This window comes from Eubalaena glacialis, chromosome 8 (genome assembly GCF_028564815.1).
Source record: "Eubalaena glacialis isolate mEubGla1 chromosome 8, mEubGla1.1.hap2.+ XY, whole genome shotgun sequence".
Lineage (NCBI taxonomy): Eukaryota > Metazoa > Chordata > Mammalia > Artiodactyla > Balaenidae > Eubalaena > Eubalaena glacialis.
The window spans coordinates 47,148,064-47,162,058 of record NC_083723.1 but is presented as its reverse complement, the minus strand read 5'-3'; the positions used below and the strand labels follow the sequence as shown (position 1 = coordinate 47,162,058).

At 34.3% G+C, this 13,995-nt stretch overlaps 1 protein-coding gene across 1 annotated transcript in view; it reads left to right on the top strand.

Moving 5' to 3' along the window:
- LOC133096174 (protein piccolo) overlaps positions 1-13,995 on the top strand; it is a 370,525-nt gene that overhangs the window by 252,261 nt on the left and 104,269 nt on the right. The window contains exon 10 of the mRNA XM_061197659.1: positions 939-1,064. Coding sequence (XP_061053642.1) covers positions 939-1,064 — 126 coding nt within the window. The remainder of the gene's footprint in view (positions 1-938; positions 1,065-13,995) is intronic.

Below are 13,995 nucleotides of genomic sequence, written 5' to 3'. Positions count from 1 at the left end.
ACAGGATTTGGAAGAGAGCTGCCTTTTAATTTTGGAGATTTTGAAAGAGTTCAAAGTGGTACTTCAATCACTGAATGGAATGAAGTTTATTTTAAAGAGATAATTGTGCCTTCAGTAAAGGAGAATTCTGCTTTCTTTTAGTGCTTTCATTTTAAAATCTTGACATTTGTAACAAAAATATATCTGGTGCTGTATACACTAGCTAATTTTTAGATTATTTTTTTAAAAAGATAAAATATCAACAGTTTATTTCTGTCTCAATTAGATTTCTCACAGTAATCATTCTCCATCTTTCTTCCATGTGGCTAATTACAGAAAAATCTGTTCTGTGGAATAAGGAACAGTTTACTCAGTTGCTCATCAATCAAGAATGCTTTTATTGTCCCTGTACTAAGTGCCATATAAATGCACAAACAGTATTAGTTTATGAGTTAAGGCTGAAATGTGAATAATAATTCATAAGTTATGATCGTGTTTTCACTTTATCAATTGTAGTCATTTATATGTTTAGATTGTGTCTTCTCAATTTATGATAGCCGTTACTATCTTTTTGTAAGTTAAATGCTCCTTGATTTCATAAATGAATTGTATGCTGTGGAATTTCTTACACTGGGAATATCCTCATACAAAATTTTTACAAAATATCTGATCAAAATAGACAGAGCCTTATTATATTACTGAATATGCCTAAAATAAAAATTATTTGTTAATATCAGATTAATCATTATAGATCCTACCAAGATCTCAGAAAGTTCTCTTTCCTATCAACTATTATTGAAATCAGAATATTGTTCTTTTGATATTGGTATCCAGTTCCAGTATTCATATTGTAGTTAACTTCTAGATACCAGAACCCATTTTTTGTGCACCTTATAACTTGTGATAACTGTTATTCCTTCTTAACTTATTGCTAATAATTTGCTAATTTTTCAATACAGGTAATGGATTAGGAATTAGAATTGTGGGTGGTAAAGAAATCCCTGGACATAGCGGAGAAATTGGAGCTTATATCGCCAACATTCTTCCTGGGGGAAGTGCAGAACAGACAGGGAAACTTGTAGAAGGTAAGAATAAGGATTTCAGAGTAAATTAAAATGAATGTGCTCATATTAAATATATCTTAATTTGATATGAAAGTTTTCTCTTCTTTTACTGTCTAGGAAAACCTCTCCTTATGGTTGATTATGATATTTTGGTATAGTAATATAAAGGAAGATATGTCCACAGCTATATTCATTTTATTTTCAGTTGCATTGTCCTTTTGGCAGTTGGATTGCTATGGGAATATCTTGTTTAAGAAACAGTAATTAGTCAAGATTTTTTACTGACTGGGGCAATATTATATTTTAAAAAACACTTTGATTAAAAGGATTAGTGTTTCGTAAACACCAGGAAAAATTATATTGAAATCAGAGCCATAAAAACATCACATGACTCAGTACATGCTAAAGTCAGGTCAGCAAACTATGGATGACCCACAAGGCAAATCCATCTGCTGCCTGTTTCTGTAAACATTGTTTCATTAGAACACAGCCAGGATTATTAATTTACATATTGAACATGGGTGTTTTCCCACTACAGTAGCAGAACTGCATTCACAACAGAGACTGTGTAGTCTACAAAGCCTAAAATATATATATTCTCTCTGACCCTTTCGAGAAAAAAGATTGCCAACTCCTGTGCTAGGTACTATTCTATTCACCTCATTACATCATAAAGCATTTTAAAGTAATAAACATTACAGATGTGTCTTATGGGCCATAAAATGATGTTTCTTTCAGTAAAAGGTTACAGCTTGATTCTCAAGATACACAATGATAATTTTCACTCATTAATTAGATGATGTAGTCATTTGCATTTTCCAAAACCTAACATAGATATAGTTTACAAGTTTTCGGTGAGATTGCTTACCACGAATATTTTTATCACAAAGCAGCCTCAGTCTATCCTTTTATTTTTATCCTAAATTAAATGTTATTTAGAAAGCATTTTTCTGTCATTTCATTGTTTAATAAAATATTGCCTGTTATTGTTTAAAACTCAATTATGTTAAGATTATTCCCTGTCATTGTCTTAAATTAAATATATTGGAACCTACCGAAAAAAATCCCTAGATATTTTGATAGACAATTCGAATAAACACAAATTTGAGGCAATATTTATTCATCACAGTGTTCTGCTGGAAGCAGCTTGCCCAACTCACTAAGAGATGTTTTGAATATCTCTTCCCAACTTCACACTCAGGACCATCACGTTGTTAGCTTGAATTGGCCATGGTGAGAGTATTTACAACATGAAAATAGGCAAATGCTATAAATCAGGCCTTTTTTGTTCATTTATTTGCCTGTTGATTTTCAGAATGCCAGTTTACCAGGACATCACCACATATATAACTGAAAGCATATTATTAAAAATATTCTAATGGTATTCATACAACAGGGAAAATTGGAGGTTTAGCCAGATAGCTAAATCAAGGAAAAGACTATATGAATCAAGAAATAACCATTATGAGCAAACACTGGGTCTCTCTGAATTTTCTATGACTTTAATCCTATCATGCCTAAATGCTACTCTGCTGGTATTGCAGTCTAGTTAAAATACAGGAATTGAGGCCTGTTTGTAAGGATGGGAGTGATATGATTGCTTTCCGATAGCATACTTCAGAAAGAAATGAATATGCTATTTTTATTTTAAAATAAAATTTGCAACAGTAACTGTGCCTGATATAGTTGACAAAGATACTCGAATAATTTAAAGATAAAATTTCATACCCTTCTTTGTCCTTGCACCATGAAAATCAGCAAATGCTACAAATCAGGATAATTTTTATGTACAATTTCAGTGAAGCGCTTTGTGATGAAGTGATGCTCTTTGCATTTCGTAGCTTATGTGGCCATTTTTAAGTTCATGCACCTAAATTAATAATAGATATAATACAAACTCATTCAAGAAAGAAAACTGAAATGAACCTCAAATTACATCTGTGATTTTATAAACTCAGAGACTGCCATTAAAGTCATCATCTTTTTTGGAACTAATAGTTTTGCAGTTTGTTTCATTGGGTAAAGTAGGAAATCATTAAAAGCTATGTGCATGTGACTTAAGATTTTACTTTTATTAATTGTATTATTTATCAATTCTCCCAAAGTTTTGCCAAGTGCTAAGCCAGGCCTCTCTATGACTATAGATCCTCTGATTAGAGTCCAGTTGTTACATAACTCACACCTATAATTTGTTATTTATGATTTCCAGATTTACTTTATTTTCTCTTAAAACATAAATCTTTAATACAACTCTTGGTAGTATTTCTACTAGACTCAACGATGCTATCTTGGCTGTCAATATTTAGATCCTGTTTTTGCCAGTAGAACCCAGAATCTACAGTTGTCTACTGGGTTCGTCACCAGTCCAGAATCTCCTCTTTGTGTTGGCTGTCTAGTGGAGAGAGGGTGAAGGGCACAAAACAGATGAGTTTCAAATTAGAAATTAAAATCTAAACTCAAAATAGCACGTCCTACATGGAAATGTTTGCTGCCTGACACATCTCTTTCTGATTCATTTGCACTTAAATGGTGAGTGGGTTTTGCTCTCAATCTTGGAAAATTTTACTGAAACAACTCACTGGTTGCATTTCTCCGTTACACGGTAAACACAGGAAGTCAGGGTTTGATGTTTGCTAATTCGTTGAAAGTGGATGTGATTTCCCTTAGTCTGGGCCTCCTCCACAATCAGGAAAACTGCCTTAGAAGATTTGCCTTATAAGATTTCTCATCTATTGGGATGCACAGCTCAACATCACACATCTTCTGTTCTGCCTTCCCCGATGGGAGTGGGGCAGGGGGAGCGTCTCAGCATTCATGGTTTGATGTATGCAGTTTAACACTTAATTGGGCACTGACCTGTAATTTTCATTACAAGTGTTTGAGTGTACAAAAAAGCTGTAGAGAATAATATGGCAAACAACTATGTACTCACCATATTGTTTTAAGTCTCAACATTTTGCCTATTTTTTTCATATTTTTAGGAGATATAAGTACCTATAAACCAATTAAAGCCTCCTGTAGTCACCTCTCCTCTCCCAAACCTCTCTTACTCGCCCAAAATAAACCACCAGACTTAATTTGAGATTACCCTTCACTTGCTTTTCTTTATAGTTTTATGTATGTATTCATAAACTTTATAAGGATTCATTTTGCTTGTTTATGAAATTGTATATAAATGATAGTTTATGTGTATTTTTGCCACTGTTTTTAGTTCCAGAGTTTATGAGTTTTATCTAAAGTGGTATACGTAGCTACATGTACACAAATGTAGCTCTAGTTATTTATTTTCACTTCAGGGCAGAATTCTATTACTGTATGTCTCTACTACAGTTTAATTTAAACATTCTCTGGTTATTTCGGTTATATATGAGTTTTTTTTACTATTTCCAACAATGCTGTAATTAATTTTTTGAAGTAGTCTCCTTTTGCACATGTACAGAAGTTTCTTCTACAATAAAAGTTCAAAAAAATTTAGAAAAAGTTCCATTTCTGGGTTATAGTGACTATCTTACTAAATAATATAGGAGAACGTTGTGTGGTTTCTTCAACAGTAGTTGATTTTTCCAAGTTGCTCTCCAAAGTGTTACACTATTTTTACATTCATCCGTAGTAAATTAGTGTTCTTATTCCTTTATATCCTTGTTCCTCTTTCTCAACATTTTCATTTTCAAATATAATGTGAAATGATAGGCCATTGTTTTCTTCATTCACCTTACCTTCAGTAATGTTGAGTATGATAATACGTTACTAATCTTGTTAGCACTTGGGTTTTCCTCATCTGTGATTTGCCTGTTCTTTTGCTTATTCTTTATTTGGATTGTTTGTGTATTTTAAATTGAATTTTAGAGAATCTTTATGTATTCTGGTTATAATCGTTTGTCAAGTATGTAGGCTGTAAATACCTTCTCCCAGTATGTGGCTTGTTTTTTTAGTGTCTTTTTTTTTTTAAGTTGAAATTTTAACATAGTTGGCTTATTTTGTTTCTATTAAGTTTTATAAATGTTCTATATTATTTAGGAAATTCTCCTTACCCTGAAGTCTTCAAATATTAGCCTATATTTCCTTCTAAAAATTGTGAAATCGTACTCTTTATATAATGTCCTTATAGACATAGAATTAAGTTATTTTTAGTCTATCGTGCTCTGACTAGAAATTTTAGTTTCCTCCCCCATCAGTATGGATAATCAGTTGCCTGTGCACCATTTATTGAATAGTGTATCATTGTTCCCACTGGTCTACAGTGCCCCATCTGTCATATATTGATTCTTTTGTACATGTGTGGGTCTTTCATGAGATGTTTGTTCTAGCTTACTTGTCTATTTGTCTATCCCTACATCAGTGTCACACTGTTGTAATTATGATAACTTTAAGCCTGACATATGGTAGGTAATCTACCATACTGCTGTTCTTCAAAATCCTCTTGGGACAATTCTTGACCTTTGGTCTTGCATATACATTCTAGAACCGGCTTGTCAGTTTTCAGGAAAATCTCTGTTGCAATTTGGTAGTGATTATATTGAAGGTATAGATTAATTTAGAAAAAAAAATTTTTTATATTGAGTCTTATCTATTTGAGTCTTCCATGGGTTCACAATGCTGGACCTTTGTTCTTCTTAGAGACTTAATCATTGTATTTTGAATCAATACAATAAAGTACGTTAGGACATTAAAAAAAAATTAACACATAGCAATTGTTAAACTTATTAACAAGTTGTATCATTTTATATCAACTTACAACAATTTTATATCTCCAGAAAAGGAAGAGTAGAAAATATAAATAAAATAAAAGTTTGTTTAGGAAGTACAATGGGCCAAACCTAATCCTTTATGTGCATATCATTGGTTCTAAGCTTTATTTAATCGCTGGACTTCTGAACTTATTCTCCAAATGATTTTTCCCCTAGTATTGTGTATCGTAACATAATTGTGAAATATATTACCTGCATGATACCTTTCATATTTCAACAGTTTTCATAAGAGAACAGTGAATCCATAAGAACTAAACACATTTTAGCCATTGAACCAAAAACAGGTATTTGTTTATATTGTTAGGTTTTCCAGCTGAAAATCAATTTAGTTGAAGTATTTTGAAGATAAATTGTATCTTTATTATTGATAATAAAATCATATTTGTTTGGAGAACGCTGTTTGGAGCTAAGATAGGAATATAGTGTTAAGCTCTGTATGTAGCTTCAAGAAGCTTCTTAATGAATCAGTAGGAACATAGACTAGGAGAGCAAAAAGTTAAAACCAATGATATACAATGTTTGCTTATGGATTTAGCCAGAACTATGTGGAAAATTACCTTCTCCCAGGCCAGTAGGTAGGCCTGTAAAGAAATCTGTTTATCTTAGTTTGTCTATATGCTATTCTGTGAGGAAATGTACCTGTGGCATAAATTCTAGTTCACGGATATTTCCAAATTCTCAGTTTCTAGTTGTCTCAGTGTAGGGGATATTGATTCGGCTAGTTAGCTCCTCTTAAAGATGAACTGACAGGGTTTCGGGCAAGAAAATGTTGTTGGATTTATGTTTGAGAATCAGTGATTGGAGTGGAGGTGAGGTTAGGTGTTTTTGGCATGGTGGTTTTGATTTTAAAAGTTCGCCTCTGGAATTCCCTGTCCTGAAGAAGTCTATGGTAGGAGAGCTAATTCCAGTAGAGGACACACTCCTGTGTGACTTCAAGGATAATGTTCCGAGGCAAGAAAGTCTCTATTTCTGCTTATGCTTTTTTGGCATATGTTACCGATGGCATGGCAGTGATCAAAGTTGGAGACCAGGAAACACACCACACAGATGAGTGAGCTTCCTTATTCTTGTTCCAGGGGGATTACCAGGTACGGATTGGTCATTAGCATGAGATTTCTCAGAATTCCTGCAAGATAGTGTGTCAGGTACACATGGCACAAGATCATATTTCTTGTTGATACAAGGATTTTTCTAAAAAATATTTAGGAAACTATCTTCTGGGAAGAAAGAGTATAAATTGTGGGTACCTCGACTGGTAGGTTGTAATATACTATTTGTAAGATGCAGTGATATCATACTTACATATTAATGATTAGCTGTATTGCCAGGACAAAGAAAGATGTTTCTCTTCTTTATCCATTTATTTTGAAATTAATCAGAGGAAATTATGTTTGAGTCAGTATCTCCGATAGGGACATCAAGAAAATGAAATAATTGCCCTTTTTTTTTTACACATTTTTTAGTATGTATAATACTCCATATCCTAATTTGATTGCTTTTATCAATGAGTGGTATACCTTGAAATATATATGTATGTTCAAGTGATACTGATTAATGATTAACAGTTGTTTCTGTTTTTAAATTTCTGGATTTGTCTAATCAGTATGCCATAACAGGCTACATTTTGGTGTGTATGAACTTGGAGTTGTTATTTTGGAAGCAAGGATGCTGAACTGTCTTTAATAGCTATAACAAATCTTCAAACAGCCAATGCTTCAAGGTCTTCACTATATAAAGAGAATGTTTTTAGAGTCAGACACGTCAGGATTTAGATTGAGCTCTGGTACTTTTTGCCTGGATAAGTTGTTTAACTTTTAGTACTTTGGTGTTCTCAGTTGGGCAATCGGGATAATAATAGTGGCTGCAAAATTGTTATCAGGTTTACAAATAATGTGTCAGAAACATTTAATATAGTGTTTGATGTAGTATTTCACAGAAGTAGTGAAAAGATGGTACTTACTTTGGAGATCTTTGATGATAAGAATAGTATGTGCTACTTAAGCTTGAACTCCGTCCCCTCTATCTGAACATGCGTAGGTAATTGACTATGGTCAGGTCTGAGCTCTGAACTGCAGGGATTTGGAATATTCCTAATGGAAAAAGCACAGATTTGAAGTCAGAAGACTGAATTAATGTCATCCTCATGATGTTAGGCAAGTTGTTTATGTTCTCTGAGTCTCCTTTTATCTCATCTGGATGGGTTGATGTTTCAATCAGGAGGTTTCAAGACCTATCTCATGGGGTTGACTGTGAGTATGAAAGGAGCTGATGTATTTTTCATGCTTAGTTAACTATAAAGAACTAGACTAACTAAAGAAACTATTTTGTTAAGGATAGACGAAATTATTTTCATAGATGACACTTAATCTCACAAAGTTCAGGCTTCCTGTAAGGGAGCATTGATCTGCTAGAGGTATTCTGCTATAATGGAATATCATTTTAGGTATTTATTAGGCCTGAATAAATTTTTTAAAAATTTAAAACCTGAAGTGATTAAGTCATGTCCCATGTAAATATATAACCTCCTAACCGTAAAACCATACTTTTGGCTAGTCTTATAAAAAGGCTTCTAAGTTTTTCTTCTTATCAATTCAATTTGTTAATTTCATGTCTGATTAAAGTCTATGGACATACATACAATGAATATCTGCTTATGTAACTCTCATGGTCTGTAAGTCACTGAAAGCATATCTTGTTAGTGAATAGAATCGTGGTGTAGGTGTCAGATGTCAGGTGTCTGGCACCCAGTGTGTGGACTGATCTTTCTCATCAACTCCTTTTTATGGCTGTTGACACATCACAGAAACTCACTGGGTGTTCAGCATTAAGTGTAAGGGGCCCTCCACAAGACCCTTCTGTAATGCATACTTTTGAGACACTTTATCTGTTGAAGAGATGCAGGGGAGAGATTGAACCTTGAGAAGAATCATACAGTCTAAGGTGTGGAAAGAGGAAGCAAAACAGTAGTATGTGTGCTCTGATAAGTTGTGTATGTTACATAAAATGGAAATGTGAGCCCTAGAATTAAGAATGTGAGACTAATTACATAGGATGAAAGAAGGAATGAAATCAGAATGGATAATCATGACCCTTAAGTCTCAGGGCTCCTTCCTCACCTGTACAGGCCCCTTACAAGGCTCCAGGAAGTTAAAAAACATATGTGATGTTTGTGGCATTTGTCAGCTTTTTAACTTTTGTAATTTGTTGTGATTTATTTTGTCCTTTTAACAGATGTTCACTTGTATCAATTTTGTATTCATAATTTTCTCTTTTTTCTTAAAATTGCATGAGCTTCAGGCCTTACAATACTTGAATTCATCCCTGCATGAGATGTTGTTTCTTATTGGGGGAGAACACTGAGGTGCTTACTGCAGAACTGTAAGAACCTATTGGTATGCAGCAGTAATATACTGACAAGGTAGATGGAGGTGATAAAAAGGGAGTTCAGAAAGAAGGTTGTTAGGAAGGAGTAGAGGTGAGAATATCAGGAATATGGGAAATAATAAAGAATGCAAATGGGTCAAAACGTTTATTCAGTAACTACTCTACAGGTATATCCTAGAATTCTATCATTCTAAAATTCCACCTTGCTTTCAAGATGGTTACAGCCTAGAAGGGCAGTGGATAGAGGATATTCACTGTGGAGGAAAAGTTTGGTCAGGGTCTGAATGAGCAAAAATATAAAATAAACCTGAAGAACTAGGAGAAAGATGTATTTACGGAAAGAAAACCCATTATTTAATAACTTTTTTGGCAATGTATATATTCTTCTAGTTTCAGTAAGAGAAATATAGAAATGCAGAATACATTGGTTGATTCTGCAGGCTTCTCTCATAACCAGTACCATAACTAAGTGTGGGTTACAGATATGCCTCCTCCCCTCCCAGAGAATTCCAGGTAACTTTCAGGTAATGTCTAAGAACAGATTGTAAGCTCCTGAGGGCAAAGAACTCTCCAGGAACTGAAACAGATCTTTTTAGGCTTTTATCTCTTTCATTGGTTAATTTTTTACATAGTTCATATTTTACTTATTTATAGTGATGGAGTACAGCCATGTTCCAGATCTAGTGACGTGGCTGGAGCAGAAAGAATATTCTGTGGGAACGCAGATTTTCATATCAGACTAACGGTTTTTCATATAAATACTAAGTTACACTGAGAGTGGTGGAAGAAAATAAATTGCTTTTTTTTCCTCTTAGGCTACTTTTGTTTTCTTTTACTCTCTAGTTACTTTTTTTTTTTTTTTTTTTTTTTTATGGCTGTGTTGGGTCTTCGTTTCTGTGCGAGGGCTTTCTCTAGTTGCGGCAAGTGGGGGCCACTCTTCATCACGGTGCGCGGGCCTCTCACTATCGCGGCCTCTCTTGTTGCAGAGCACAGGCTCCAGACGCGCAGGCTCAGCAATTGTGGCTCACGGGCCTAGTCGCTCCGCGGTATGTGGGATCTTCCCAGACCAGGACTCGAACCCGTGTCCTCTGCATTGGCAGGCAGATTCTCAACCACTGCGCCACCAGGGAAGCCCCTACTCTCTAGTTTTTACTAGATCCCCGTCACTGTCAGATATGGTGCTTGAGTTTTCTAAGTTCCATCGTGTGTGTGTGCATATGTGTGTGTGTGTGTGTGTGTGTGTATGTAAATACATGCTCTATAGAGCAACCTCTCTTGGTCCTGTGAGATATGAATGATGAAAACATGGACCATACATTTCAGTAGGTGAGACAGAAAGTAAAACCTACTATAAGTATCACATAATAAGTGGTAATAAGTGCTAAGGAGAAAAAGATAACAAGGAGGGTGGATATGCCATATAGGAGGGTAGGGTTGAAATTTTAGATGGGATGTCAGGGAAGGCCTCGCCAAGAAGGCAAAAAATGAGGAAAGCCCCCAAGGAGAGGAAGGAGTGAGCTTGGAGTTATTGGTATTATAGGCAGAGGAATGAAAAGGGCACAGGCCCAGAGCAAGAGCCTGCCTGGTGTGTGCCAGGAATAATAAGACCGCAGCGAGGCCAGCATGGCTGGCACTGAGTGAGGATGTGAGTGAGAGACAAGAAAGCAGGAATTTCCGGCAGAGAAGTAACCGATGTAACAGAGTAACAGAAGTAACAGAGGTAGCATCTCGTAGGTCAGTGTAAGGACTTCAGCTTCTATTAATGTCAAATGAGAAGGCACTGGGCTGACACAAGCTGAATGACGTTTAAATAAAATCACCCTGACTGCTATAAGGAGAATAGTTTGAAGGAGTCAAGAATAGGAAGGAGAGCAGTTAGGATGCTATAGAAATAATCCAGGCATGAAATGTGGCTGTTCAGACCAAGGTGGGAACAGGGGATGTGGAGATAAATGATATTGTATCATATATCTATAAATACTAATACAACATGTATATTAAATTTCGGCTCAGTGAAAATGACCTCAATATGTTCATTCATTTGTTCCTGTACACAGTATTCAAATTTAGTAGGCCAAAAGGTACTCCACCATTTTTTTAAAAAACTTAAATCTCTACATAATATAACAAACCTACAGAGCATTTAACATTCAAGTCTTAAATGTTATTTTAATTAATACAATAAATATACATTCTTTAATAGAAGTCATACAACCTAAACAGAAATGAAGCCCTCAGAATGCTAATAATATCCTTGAACGTAGATGAGGAATCAGGAGTCCTGGCTTTTTGAACTACCACTCAGTATAATTTCTAAAACAGATTTCAGATCTGTAAACATAGTAATAGTTACATTTACCCTACCTATTTTACTGAAGTGCTGTAAAGATAAAATGAGAAAAAGTGGTCAAAATAACTTTGTAAAAAAAAAACACACAAAGTCCCATGTTGGTACGATTAACATAAGTGAAATAGATCTAATTTTATTCATTTTAATCAAAAAGACTTCTTATAATTAGATGGTATACATCTGAAAGTTTTGTGTAATTCATCTAAAATATGTTACCATTATTTTTTGTGGTTGTTAATCATATTTGCTTCGGAATTAGAGGAAATAATTTCTCTACGTGAATTTTAAAGAGCTGGAGGGAAAATAGCTGAGTTTTTTCTCTATTATTTGGCAGATATTGCTGTTAAGGTGTCTTCTTAAACAACTCTGGTTTATTAATGGAAAAATCAATGATTGTAATATGTTGTATATACTATATTATATATATATATATATTGAAATTACATTTTGTTTACTGTAAGTGAAAACTTTTTGAATAGAATTCTACCATCAAATAACATTTGTTATGTGTTGAACATCCATCCAGCCAAAGTGAATTATTTGCTAGTTCTTCTTCATGATGTTAATAGAATACTGGCACTTCTTATGAAGTAACTTAACACATAATTCATTTTATTTTTGTAAAGTTTCTCTTAGGGTAATAAAATGGTTATTGATTTTTTATTGTTTGCAATGACTTCTCTGTTTTATTTCTATCCTTTAACTATTCAAATGATGAAAGAATTTATGTATTTAAAGTTCACTGTTAGTTTTGATTATACCATTCATAATAATTATATAGTGTCTTCGGCTCAAAATAAGCAAAATATAGAAACAACATTTTTATGCACAGAAATTGACCATGTTGTAATATTTCTAGTGATGAGTACTTAGGTTATGATTTTTTTAAAAAACCCCTCCTTCTTTGTAAAAAAAATGTATTTTCTTATACTCTAGAATAGTATATTGGAGTTTTTTGCTGTTAAATTTTTTGCTGTTAAATTTTGATTGGGAGATTTCTTTTTATAACTTTACTTTTCAAAACATAGTTTCCTTTTTGTCCGATTTTGCACATGATTTAAAGTTACAACTCAGAAGTCAAAGCAAAGCTCTGCGCATTTTATGTGTCAAATAATGTTATGAAATGGAATTTGTATCTTCTATATATATGCTCAGTGGAGATGATGATGATGATGATTTTGCCACTGGTTCAAACGTCTCCTGTATTTATTAAGAAACACTTTTCCTGGTATAAATTGATGATATTTTATGTTAAAATCCATTGTCTGAGTAGTGGGATACATTTAAATAACTTTATAAAGGGAATAGTACAGAACACATGAGTATCAAAAAAGATTAAGAACATAATTAAAGTTAAAATTCCTGCTGGTTCGCTAGGGATACTTAAAGCAGAGGAGGCACCAGTTAAGACAAGCATTTCTCATGCACAATTGTATCATTTGCCCTAGCTTCCTATGTCCATTTAACCCAACTCTGTATCTCTATATAATCATGAATGCATTTTGGATTAATCTGTTACTGTTAGCTGGTCATGATATCCTTTAGATTTGATGATATTAATCTGTTCATGCCATTTAATTAGAAAGTCAATAGAAAACATCCATTCTGAGTATTTTAACAAAATAAATTGGGAAATTAAACTGAGGAAAGTTTATAAATTTATGAACTGCACCCTACTTTAAATGAGATGATAGCATCACAAACCTATCATTGGATATCTCCACGTGTTATTTTCGGGGGGATCAATAAAATTTTACTAATCTACCCATAACCCCTTTCCTGCCTTATTCAGCCACATTCTATTGTAGCCTGTTTCAAGTAACATATCTAATTCTAAACACCATAAACCGTAGCCATAGAGTGACTTTGGTATCTGTACCAATCCTTCCAGGAAATATTGAACTGGAATAATAGATTATTTTAGTGGTCAGAGTGATTAGAAGCAGAATCCTATCACGAGAATCTTCTTCAAATTGAACCCACAAATCATGGATATATTCCCCTATTTACCTTAACTCTGTTTAAAAAGCATGAATTTGCAACACCTATACTGGAGTGTAAGAAACATACGACTTTTTCTGTAAATCAAATGTAATCAGTTCCAATCTTCCCTTCATCTACTGGTGAGAAGTTGAAACACTTCAATTTTTTGATGTTGTCTGCCCCAGGAGCACTGGGGAAATTCCCAGTGAGGCTCTTACACATTCTAGAACACTGGGGGTTGGGCCTCTGTACCTTGACCCACACTGCATTGAGAGCAGTGTCCAAGCCTGCGCGCTTCCTTGACAGTGGGTGGCTCCTTTAAACTGTGACCAAATTTTCACGAGAGTAATTCTGCCTAGGTTGAGCCACCAAATCTAAGGTCGACTTTTCTAATGGCACCGCACAGAAATTTTTCTTTGAGGTAATGCCATCTTCCCTGAATAATATAAGCAAGTAGGATGCTGCTCTCTACTGCCCTTGCAACCTC